Below are 12,329 nucleotides of genomic sequence, written 5' to 3'. Positions count from 1 at the left end.
GCGTTACAGTGTTTGTGTTATAGTATTTGCGTTTCAGTTGCCTACAATATTCAGTACAGTAACACATGATACATGTTTACAGCCTAGCTGTGTAGGCTACAGTATCATCTAGGTTTATGTAAAGATTATCCACTATAATGTTTGCACAATGATGAAATCGCCTAACAAGTCATTTCTCAGAATGTATCCCTATCCCTGGTCGGGCACAGTGGTCCATACCTATAATCCCAGCACTTTGGGAAGCCAAGGCAGGTGGATCGCTTGAGTCCAGGAGTTTGAGACCAGCTTGGGCAACGTGGCCAAACCTCCATCTCTACAAACTATACATAAAAATTAGCCAGGTGTGGTGGTGCGTGCCTGTAGTCCCAGCTACTTTAGGGGCTGAGGTGGGAGGATTGCTTGAGCCCGGGAGGCAGAGGTTGTAGTGAGCTGGGATCATGCCACTGCACTTCAGCCTGGGCAACAGACCAGGACCCTGTCTTAAAAAAAACAAAAACAGGGCTGGGCGCGGTGGCTCAAGCCTGTAATCCCAGCACTTTGGGAGGCCGAGACGGGCGGATCACGAGGTCAGGAGATCGAGACCATCCTGGCTAACACGGTGAAACCCCGTCTCTACTAAAAAATACAAAAAACTAGCCGGGCGAGGTGGCGGGCGCCTGTAGTCCCAGCTACTCGGGAGGCTGAGGCAGGAGAATGGCGTAAACCCGGGAGGCGGAGCTTGCAGTGAGCTGAGATCCGGCCACTGCACTCCAGCCCGGGCGACAGAGCGAGACTCCGTCTCAAGAAAAAAAAAAAAACACACAATATGTATCCCCATCGTTAAGTAATGTGTGACTGTATTTTAAGCTACTCCCTGTGGAAGGTCAAAGGCAAGGCTCTTAGGACCATAATTCCTTGCTATTGCTTACTAACAGTCTAGAAGAGTCGGGGTGCATCCCAGCCTCCTAGCCCCACACTGGCAACTGTTAGGAAGTCTTTTTTACCTGGCCATGATCGTCAAGAGGCATTTTGGGCTACAGCCTGAAGCCCTTTGGTCTGATTAACACCAAGTAATAATACCTTGTATGATTTACGGAGCATGTTTGCGTACATGGCCTTGGTGAACCTCATAGTAACCCTGACTTAGGGCAGAAATTTTATAGTGCACTACAGTTTGAAAGAATACCGACTTTAGAATCAGTTCGAACCCTGGGTCTGCAGCCAGGTGTAGTGGTTCACACCTATAATTCCAGCACTTTGGGAGGACCAGATGGAAGGATTGCTTGAGCCCAGGAGTTCGAGACCAGCCTGGACAACATAGCAAGACTCCATCTCTATAAAATTAAAAATTAGTCAGGTATCTTGGCATGTGCCTGTAGTCCTGGCTACTTGGGAAGCTGAGGTGGAAGGATTGCTTGAGGCAAGGGGGCTGAGGCTGCAATGAGCTATGATTGTGCCACTGTACTGCAGCCTATGCAACAGAGCAAGACCCTGTCTTAAAAAATAAAAAAACAAGGCTGGGCACGGTGGCTTATGCCTGTAATCCCGGCACTTTGCGGGGCTGAGGCAGGCGGATCACAAGGTCAACAGATTGAGACCATCCTGGCCAACATGGTGAAACCCCGTCTCTACTAAAAACACAAAAATTAGCTGGGCGTGGTGGTGCACACCTGTAGTCCCAGCAACTCAGGAGGCTGAGGCAGGAGAATCACTTGAACTGGGAAGGCGGAGGTTGCAGTGAGCTGAGATCATACCACTGCACTCCAGCCTGGCGACAGAGCAAGACTCCATCTAAAACTAAAAAAAAATAAAATAAACAAAAAACAAAATAAATAAAATGAGTCCTGGGTCTGTGGTATCTTGTTAAGAGCTAGTTTTGAAGGCAGACACCCCTAGGCCCAAATTGTAGCTCTGCTGTCCCTTTACTGTGTGGCATTGTACAAATTCACCTTTCTGAATCTCCAGTTCATATTCTGGAGAATGGGCTACCTCACATGATGGTGACTAACAATTAAATGAGACATATAGAAACTGACTCATTGTAGGTCTTTAATAAATATTATTCCTTTCCCACTGTATAAATAACTTACTCAAATTTGCAGAGCTCCTAAGTGGCAGAGCCTCATGTTGTTTCTTTAGGTCTAGTATTTTTTCCACTGGGCCCTGTCTGAGTTTTTTGGTCCCTCATATGTGCTGATTGCCACCCTTCACTCCTGCTGTGGCTTCTTACCTGGGTTGCTCCTAGAAGGGAGATGGGCTGCCAGTATCTTAACCATTCTAACTCTGGGACTATCCCTCTCCCTGCCTATCTACTGGCCTCCCTGCTCTCCTACTCATGATTATTCTTCCAAAGGACACTCAGTTTCTCCACCATCTCATGCTCCTTGTCCCTTTGGATCCTACAGGTTTGTCACTCATTGGAATATTGCCAAGTCTATGGCTGGATACTACCAGGAGTCTGGCCGGGCTGGCAGGGATGGGAAGCCTTCCTGGTGCCGTCTCTATTACTCCAGGAATGACCGGGATCAAGTCAGCTTCCTGATCAGGAAGGAAGTAGCAAAACTTCAGGTAAGGCCTGGGCAGTAGAGGGCCTTTCAGTCTGACCCGCCGCGCTCTAGTTTTGTGAAGCTGATTTCCGAACTCAGATGGTGCTTGTATAAGCTAGAGAAGGCTGCTCCCGACCTGGAAGTATAGCAAGGGGAAATGGCATGTTGGATAGGTAGGCAGCTTACACAAACTAGACTAGACTTTTTCCTTTATAAATATTTAAATATTTAAATTATCTTAACACTGGATTTTTTTGTTTTTGTTTTTTCTTTTTGTTTGTTTGAGACAGAGTCTCACTCTGTCACTCAGGCTGGAGTGCGATGGCACGATCTCGGCTCACTGCAACCTCCGTCTCCCGGGTTCAAGCGATTCTGCTGCCTCAGCCTCCTGAGTAGCTGGGACTACAGGCATGCACCACCACGCCCGGCTAATTCTTGTATTTTTAGTAGAGACAGTTTCACCATGTTGGCCAGGATGGTCTCAATCTCTTGACCTCGTGATCCACCTGCCTTGGTCTCCCAAAGTGCTGGGATTACAAGCATGAGCCATTGCACCCAGCCTTTTTTTGTTTGTTTTTTTCCTGTTTGTTGTTTTAAGAGACAAGGTCTCACTGTCACCCAGGCTAAAGTGCAGTGGCATAGTCATGGTTCACAGCAGCCTCTAATTCCTGGCCATAAATAATCTTCCCACCTTGAGTAGCTGGGACCACAGGTATGTGCCACCATGCCCAGCTAATTTTTTTTTTTTCAATTTTTTGCAGATATGGGGTTTCTTTTTTTTTATTTCTTTTGAGATGGAGTCTTGCTTAGTCACCCAGGCTGGAGTGCAGTGGCGCGATCTTGGCTCATTGCAAGCTCTGTCTCCCGGGTTTACACCGTTCTCCTGCCTCAGCCTCCTGAGTAGCTGGGACTACAGGCGCCCGCCACTACGCCCAGCTAATTTTTTTTGTATTTTTAGTAGAGATGGGGTTTCACCATGTTAGCCAGGATGGTCTTGATCTCCTGACCTCATGATCTGCCTGTCTCGGCCTCCCAAAGTGTTGGGATTACAGGCGTGGGCCACCTTGTCCAGCCTCCAAGTACTTATTTCTAATCTCTGCCAAGATGACAATAAAGGGACATATATATAAATTCACAAGGATAACGATAGTAGGCGAGAAGACAACAGCAGGTAGAAATGATAACACATTGTGCCTAGAAACACAAAGACCCTACTAGAAATCTACTCAAATTCGTAAGAAAACCTGGCAAACTGGCTGAATATAAGAGAAATAGTTTAAAGATTAGTAGCTTTTCTCTAGTCAGATGAGCGCCAAGGGGAAAAAAAAAAAAAAAAACAGTAGCTTTTCTCCACTGTACCAGAAATACCTAGAAATAGAAACAAACAAAAAACTTAATTTGCAACAATAAAACTTATAAAATACCTAGGAATAGGTGTTTCAAGCTGTTAACAAGAGTCTTTTCAAAAAGCTCCCTAGTAGGCTGGGTGCAGTGGCTCACACCTGTAATCCCAGCACTTTGGGAGGCCGAGACGGGCAGATCGCCTGAGGTCAGGAGTTTGAGACCAGACTGACCAACATGGAGAAACCCTGTCTCTACTTAAAAAATGCAAAATTAGCTGGGTGTGGTGGCGCATGCCTGTAATCCCAGCTACTCGGGAGAGGCTGAAGCAGGAGAATCACTTGAACCCACGAGGCAGAGGTTGCAGTGAGCCGAGATTGCGCCATTGCGCTCCAGTCTGGGCAACAAGAGCAAAACTTGGTCTCAAAAAAAAAACAAAAGAAAAAGCTCCCCAGTTGCTTTGAATATATGGCCGGGGTTGACAACCACTGATTTAGATGAAGAAAACTAAAATCTCATCAAGAGAAAACAAGCTCTAGGGCCAGGAGCAGTGGCTCATGCCTGTAATCCCAGCACTTTGGGAGGCCAACACAGGCAGATCACCTGAGGTTAGGAGTTCAAGACTATCCTGCCCAACATAGTGAAGCCCCTGTCTCTACCAAAAAATAACAAAAATTAGCCAAGCATGGTGGCGCACACCCGTAGTCCCAGCTACTGGGGAGGCTGAGGTGGGAGAATCACTTGAACCTAGGAGGTTGAGGTTGCAGTAAGCCAAGATCGCACCACTGCACTCCAGCCTGGGTGACAAAGTGCGACAGAAAAAGGCTAGGCATGGGAGCTTACGCTTGTAATCTCAGCACTTTGGGAGGCCAAGGTGGACGGATCACTTGAGGCCAGTAGTTCCAGATCAGCCTGGCCAACATGGAGAAACCCCGACTGTACTAAAAATATAAAAATTAGCCAGGTGTGGTGGTGGGCGCTTGTAATCCCAGCTACTCAGGAGGCTGAGGTAGGAGAATCGCTTGAACAAAGGATATGAAAAGCGAATAATATGAAAAGAAAGTTCCCAGAAAAATTTATCAAATGACATGTTTAAACATACTCAAGTTTAGGCTGAGTGAGGCGGCTGGCTCATGCCTGTAATCCCAACACTTCAGGAGAATGACATGGGAGGATCTCTTGAGACCAGGAGTTTGAGTAGTTTGGGCAATGTAATAAGACTTCATCTCTACAAAATATTTAAAAATTATCTGGGTGTGTTGGTGTGCACCTGCAGTTCCAGCTACGCGAGAGGCTGAGGTTTGAGGATCACTTGAGTCCAGGAGGTCAAGGCTGCAGTGAGCTGAGATCATACCATTGCACTCTAACCTGGGTAACAGAGTGAGACCCTGTTTCAAATAATAATAATAATAAAAAAAAAATAGCTGAGCATGGTGATGTGTACCTGTAGTTCTAGCTACTCAGGATGCTGAGCCAGGAGGATTGCTTGAGCCTAGGAATTCAACGCTGCAGTGATTTATGATCGTGCCACTGCACTCCAGACTGGGCAGCAAGACCCTATCTCCAATAAATAAATAAATAAATAAAAATTCGAAATCCTGTATGTGGAAACTTGAAAGAAAAAAAAAAGACATCTTCACATACAAAGGTTTCAAAAACTTTCCCCTGGTATGTCATGTCTCAGAAGCTATTAAAGGATGTTCTCCATTGTAGAGAGGCAGTAAACCTGGAAAGCAAAGATGGAGACTCACCCAGGAGTAAGTCTTGGCACAGGACGATATTGGAGGGTAGTCCGGAAAGATAGCTGTGTCCTAGGCCTAGGGAAAACTGGTTCAGATTGCACTAGGGGGCAGAAGACTCCAGGAAGGTAGGTTCCAAAAATCAGAGTGGAAGCTGGCATCTCTGGCTCCTATCGAAATGAATTGTTCATTATGTTAGGATAGTTAGAGGTGAATTAATGACATACTAAAATCTAAGTAAATGGAGAAAAAAATCAAAGTTATTTCAGGGGAAACACAGTTACACAAGAAAGGAAATGTGATCACGGCAAATATAAAAATGCAATCACTCGGTTTAGTTGTGAACTCTGTTGACATAATCATAATAAGGAAAATGTGAACTTAATAAGAAATTGTGTTGTAAACATATTGGGAAGTTGGGGGTACAGAATCTGTGTGCGTTTGTGTGTATTGGTGGGGATGAGTTACCTGCCCAAAGCATACACTTGATAGACGATGTCTCAGATATCAGTGTCTGGTTTTTGTTTTGTTTTTTTGGTTTTTTTTTTTTTCTTTTTTTTGAGACAGAGCCTCTGTCATCCAGGCTGGAGTGCTGTGGCGCAATCTCGGCTCATTGCATCCTCCACCTCCCAGGTTCAAGCAATTCTCATGCCTCAGTCCCTCAAGTAGCTGGGATTACAGGTGCTTGCCACCACGCCTTGCTAATTTTTGTATTTTTTAGCAGAGACAGGTTTCACCATGTTGGCCAGGCTGGTCTCAAACTCCTGATCTCAAGTAATCCACCTACCTCAGCCTCCCAAAGTGCTGGGACTACAGGCATGAGCCACCATGCCTGGGCTTTTTTTTTTTTTTCCTTTTCTGTATTAAATAATTCACAGTATTTTAAAAGGATATGTTGGCAAATAGATATGTACACAAAAAAGGCCACTGATGCATAATCACATCACTCACAAATGCTCACTGTTCTGCTAGTTGATTCAGCCACAAGTCCATAGACAAGCTTGTAACGGAGTGAAGCTAGGAACAGTCTCTGAGCAGAGCTGCACCAGAGCTTCGGTCAGTAAGAGGGGAATTACCTCCAGGAGTGGGCAAGGAAGGAAGTTGGCTGCCATCTTTAGAGTTCCACTGCCCTGACCAAGTGCCCACACTTGAAATGTATAGTGCCCATTCCTCACCTAATAGTGGTTTCTGGCCCAAGGTGAGACTGTCTTTTCAATTGGATAAGGGTGCAGAGATCTTCCTGGTGGGAAGGCCAGGAGCTGTTGCTTAGTTGTTGGGACCACCTGCTATTGCCCTACTCCCCGCTAGTGGGAGCCAAAGGGAAGGCTGGCTGATGAGTGTCTGCGGATTGAGGATGTGGCAGGGACTGGTGCCCCCACCTCCTTCCGTCCCACCACCAGAGGTGGGACTTTGCCCGCTGTGTGCTTGTCACCAGCCACCAACAGTCATGCCTTGGGTTTCCCAGGTGGGGAGGTGGTAGGCAACATTTTAAAAAGAAAACAGGAAACTCTATTGTACTAGGGGAGGCAGGAGTGGAGATGAGAAAATGATTTGGATTTTGTGAGAGGGGCTTTGGGGAAGTTTGGTAGTGGTTGGTAACTTAAGTGCTTTTTCTTCCTTTTACGTTAGTTGCAGGCTTTGGCTTAGAAAGCCCCAGGGACATGGGGTGGGGGACAGAAACCTGAGGCTCTTGTCCCTTTATCTGCCTTCACAGTACCATCTCCTTCCCCCAGCTTTATCCTGTGCCTAGGAGCCAGGCCTCAGAGCTTCCTGCTATCCACTCCCCATAAGCCACTCCTCTGATATTAGTCCATAGCCAAAGGAGCTATGGGTCCAGGCCTGGTGGCCAGCCCGGCTCAACCCACTCATTCAGGGTGCTCCTTACCTGCAGGCAGGAGGCAACACCCTGTCTGCTACCATTAGCACCTTCCAGAGCCCACCTGCCCTGCCCAGCCATACCCTGCTCTGCCCCATCTGGGATGCTGTGCTCAGGGATGAGCTGGCAGGGCTACACCTAGCCTCCCTGGTAAGTAGAGACTCAGGAAACCTTTTCGGTCCTCCTGTTTTCTGATTGCGTGATCCAAGGGGTACACACTGGCCCCTTGGGTGCCAACAGAAGGGCTTGGGAATCTTGCTCTCCTGATGTAGTTGACTGCCCACCCCTACCCCACATGGGTTTCTGAGTCGGCAGGTCAAGCCTTATTTTATTTTACTTTACTTTATTATTTTATTTGAGACGGAGTCTGGCTCTGTTGCCCAGGTTGGAGTGCAGTGCCACAATCTCAGCTCCCTGCAGCCTCCGCCTCCCGGGTTCAAGTGATTCTCCTGCCTCAGCCTCCTGAGTACCTGGGATCACAGGCGTGTGCCACCATGTCTGGCTAATTTTTGTATTTTTAGTAGAGATGGAGTTTCACCATGTTGGCCAGGCTGGTCTCAAACTCTTGACCCCAGGTGATCCGCCCACCTCAGTCTCCTAAAGTGCTGGGATTACAGGTTTTTGTTTTGTTTTGTTCTTGTTTTTGTTTTTTGTTTTTTTTTTGAGACAGAGTCTCGCTCTGGTGCCCAGACTGGAGTGCAGTGGCGTGATCTTGGCTCACTGCAAGCTCCGCCTCCCAGATTCACGCCATTCTCCTGCCTCAGCCTCCTGATTAGCTGGGACTACAGGCCCCCACCACTGTGCCCAGCTAATTTTTTTGTATTTTTTAGTAGAGACAGGGTTTCACCGTGTTAGCCAGGATGGTCTCAATCTCCTGACCTCGTGATCCGCCCATCTCGGCCTCCCAAAGTGCTGGGATTACAGGCGTGAGCCACTGGGCCCAGCCGGGATTACAGGTTTTAAATTGTATTTTAAATTCATGTTTTAAGGTTGTCAAAAATAATCACTTAACATTAATATATCTCCCTCCAATATACACAGAAGTATATGTGTTCATATATGTTAAGTTTACAACATTTATGCATGTGTTTACTATGATTAAAATAGGTGATGTTATAGTGCTTCCTAAATGCTAGTCTGTGGGCCCTTTGCATGAGAACCTCCTGAGAAGCTTTTGGGAAACTCTCAAAAGCTCATCCCAGAAAATTCAGTTCAGTATTCTGGGGGTTATGATAAATAGTCAGGTTTGGGGACACTTTTGTAAATGGCTTTATTACTGTCATTTAATATTTTTCTCCCTTGTTACTTTTTATTTTTTTGAGACAGAGTGCAGTGGCATGATCTTGGCTTGCTGAAACCTCCACCTCCTGGGTTCAAGTGATGCTCCTGCCTCAGCCTCCCAAGTAGCTGGGACTACAGGCACCCACCGCCACACCTGGCTAATTTTTTTGTATTTTTAGTAGAGATGGGGTTTCACCTTGTTGGTCAGGCTAGTGTCGAACTCCTGGCCTCAAATGATCCTCTTGCCTCAGCCTCCCAAAGTGCTGGGATTACAGCCGTGAGCCACTGTGCTCGGCCTCCTCATTACTTTTTGTGCCTCTAAGGTAGTCCAATTCTGTAAGATTTGCTAAGGTGTCATTTTTTGTCCGCAGGAAAAGAGAGGGAACAAAGCATCTGATAAAGCCACTATCCTGGCCTTTGATGCCCTGGTGACCTTCTGTGAAGAACTGGGGTAAGTAACTTATTTTGTGTGTGGAGCAAAGTGTCAGTGAGATCATTTACTCCCCTGGCCCCCCTAGTTAAGCAGCTGACATAAGACAGCCCATAGGCTATCAAGGGACCCCTGCCTGCAAAGGCTGTTGTGTTGGGCAGCGTGGAATTCAGGACCTTGCTCTTCTCTATTGGAGTCCCCAGGATCTCTGGCAGTGTGGGGATTTGCTCAGTCTTCTGAGTGGTATCCTTCCCTCCACTCCCCCCTCTTCTGGAATGGCTGACCTCACAGGCCACTCAGTTCCAAGGGATGTGACCAGCTCTGAGCTGTCGGCTTTGTGGTCATCATGTGCCACCGAGCTGGGACTTCTGGCATCACTTGAGTAGTCCTCACCCTTATCCAGGACCCACACAGAAGCCTGTGGCCCCGCTTACCTCGGGGAGTCATGTGCTTTGAACCCACGCATCTGTTTTAGCTGCATCTGCAGGCGATGGGGCAGGGGCCACAGGAAGAGCCCAAGGGCTGCTCAGTGTAGTCAGGTTATGTCCAGGCATGCGGAGCTATGAGTGCCTGGGTGAGAGACACCCAGGAGGAGTCTTTACATTTTGATCTAAAAAATTCTTGGATTCATCTCATCTCATGGAATAATCCTGTCAGGGGATGACACTGACGTGATTGCTTCAGACTTAGAGGTGAATAAATCGAGGTCCAGAGAGGTCACAGTCACGCAGCTCGTGGTAGACTGAGGCCACTAAACACCCGGCTCCTGATTTGCAGCGGCATACTCATTTTCATACACCTAGGCCATCTTGGTTTTTGCAAGAAAAAACCAAGGAAATCAGAGAAGCTCTTCTTTGGGCTGTGTGTTTTTATTTCCACCTCCTCCTGTTCACCAGTGAGTCGGTGGCTTCTGGACTGAAGCTATTTTCTTCTCCAAACTGCCGCCTCTAATTTGGCCTCTGTGGCAAGACCACGCCCAGCAGAAGTGGTCGGCTGCAGTGCCAGGACCACCCTTGCCTGCAGCCATTGCGACCAGAGCCCTTTTCAAGCACAATTAATACGGGAGTTGCTAAATTTGGCCTTCTTAGGCTTCTTGAGTAGAGCTCCCATTTCTGGTGAGAAATGAAAGGGCCAAGTGTTCCTGTTCATTGTGAGTCCTTTTTGCTGAAAAAAGCTCTGGGGCTGTCCGAGGCTCTGGAATGCTCTCTGGAGGGTTAACTCTGCCCGTCCCCAGGGTCTGCTCAGTCTGCCAGGCAAGGGAACAGGTCCTCCCAAGGGCTTCTGCCTTTGTTTCTCCTGTCACCTTCCGGGGAGCTGGGACTTCTTAGTGCATCAGTGGCCTGGTTGCCAGGGGCTGGGGTCTAGGCATCTCTGGACCCAAGGAGTCCAGGTGACAGCATCGTGCTGCCTCTTGTGCAGCCTTGTACATGTCTCCTTTGCTACATGTGATGATTCTGAAATCCAGGCGGCAGCCTGGAATAAACACTGCTGGTATGTCTGTATTGGCTACTGTTCTTTGAATAAGTGAATGTTTGTTTATTTCGTAACTGGTGTGTAGCACAAAGAAAAAGCCCCTTCTCCACCAGATATTTGCTCCCTAAGAATAGTTCTCGTTGGAGGCTGAGGTCGAAGCAGCCTCCCACCAGCGTTCCCTTGGGGTAGGCACCTGGCAGCGAGGGACAGAGCCAGTGGGGTGGGCTCAGCAGAAGTGGGTACATTTCTGCAAAGGAAGCTGTAGGTTTCCGGTCGGTTTGTTGTGGGGTCTGAGGCGCATGGGAGTGGGACCAGCAAAAAAGATACTCAGGTCAGTTAACTAATGAGGCGGGGCTGTGGCAGCCAGCAGTTTTCCTCTCTTCTCTATCTGTAGCTACTTTCTCTGGGCTATAACCTTGAAAAAGCAGTGTTTGATTATTCATGACCATGAGTATCTTTTAGTGTCGTAGGGAACAGTTATTAGGTTTGAAGCAACCTCCAGCTTGAGGCCTCGGCATTTTGAGGTGGAAGAGCAGCCTTGTGTTTAGACCTGGCTTGTGTTGGGCCCTGTTGTCTCCTGGGATCTTGGGGCTGGGGGTGCCCAGCAGCCCCGCATCTTCTTGTTTATCTGTGCGTTTACTCATTCATTCATTTATTCAGCCGACAAATATTGACTGATGCCAGCTCTGTGCCAGGCACATTGGACTTAGGGGATACACTGGTGGGCAGAAATAGCCCCATTCCCTGCTTTATGGTGCTTGGTCCAGTGGGGAAGAGAGCACTGCAGATAGTCACAGTAGAGACATGTGAGTCCCAGAGCCGGCCATGGTGGCTCACGCCTGTTATACCAGCACTTTGGGAGGCTGAAGCGGAAGGATCGCTTGAGCCTGGGAGTTCAAGACCAGCCTGGGCAACATGGCAAGACCCTGTCTCTACTAAAAATACAAAAAACACACAATTAGCCAGGCATGGGTGGCACATGCCTGTAGTCCCAGCTGCTCAGGAGGCTGAGATGGGAGGATCATGTGAACTCAGAAGTCTAACATGCAGTGAGCTGAGATTGTGCCACTGCACTCCAGCCTGGGCGACAGGAGTGAGACCCCATCTCCAAAAAAAAGAAAAAAAGGCCGGGCTTGGTGGCTACAGCCTGTAATCCCAACACTTTGGGAGGCCGAGGCGGGCAGATCATGAGGTCAGGAGATCAAGACCATCCTGGCTAACATGGTGAAACCCCATCTCTACTAAAACTAAGAAAAAAATTAGCCGGGCGTGGTGGTGGGCACCTGTAGTCCCAGCTACTTGGGAGGCTGAGGCAGGAGAATGGCATGAACCCGAGAGGCGGAGCTTGCAGTGAGCTGAGATCATGCCACTGCACTCCACCCTGGGCGACAGAGCGAGACTCCGTCTCAAAAACAAACAAACAAAAAAGACGTATAAGTCCTGTAAATGGTGTTTCGAGAGTATAAAACAGGTGGCTTTACCCTAATCCTCGAGGCTTCGGGAAGATTTACCTGAGGGAGTCAGGTTCAAACTGAGATATGAAGGATGAGGAAGGACTAACTAGGCCATGGAGTGAAGTGTGGTGTGAGGGAGAGCATCCCAGTCAATGAGAATAGCATGCGCAAAAGGCTTGTGGTGGGAGAGAACACAGCATATTCAAGAAC

At 47.9% G+C, this 12,329-nt stretch overlaps 1 protein-coding gene across 5 annotated transcripts in view; it reads left to right on the top strand.

The window, feature by feature from the left end:
- RECQL5 (RecQ like helicase 5) overlaps nt 1-12,329 on the top strand; it is a 40,180-nt gene that overhangs the window by 6,265 nt on the left and 21,586 nt on the right. For all 5 annotated transcript variants that reach the window (XR_750571.2, XR_004054842.1, XR_004054843.1 and 2 more), the window contains exons 7-8: nt 2,385-2,547; nt 9,134-9,213. Coding sequence is in view for 2 of the 5 variants with exons in the window: in XM_010387589.2 (XP_010385891.2) it covers nt 2,385-2,547; nt 9,134-9,213 (243 nt within the window). In the remaining 3 variants the exon portion in view is untranslated. The remainder of the gene's footprint in view (nt 1-2,384; nt 2,548-9,133; nt 9,214-12,329) is intronic.

Source organism: Rhinopithecus roxellana, chromosome 19 (assembly GCF_007565055.1).
Source record: "Rhinopithecus roxellana isolate Shanxi Qingling chromosome 19, ASM756505v1, whole genome shotgun sequence".
In the NCBI taxonomy this organism is placed as follows: Eukaryota; Metazoa; Chordata; class Mammalia; order Primates; family Cercopithecidae; genus Rhinopithecus; species Rhinopithecus roxellana.
The sequence above is the reverse complement of the archived record's forward strand: the minus strand, read 5'-3'. Positions and strand labels throughout refer to the sequence as shown.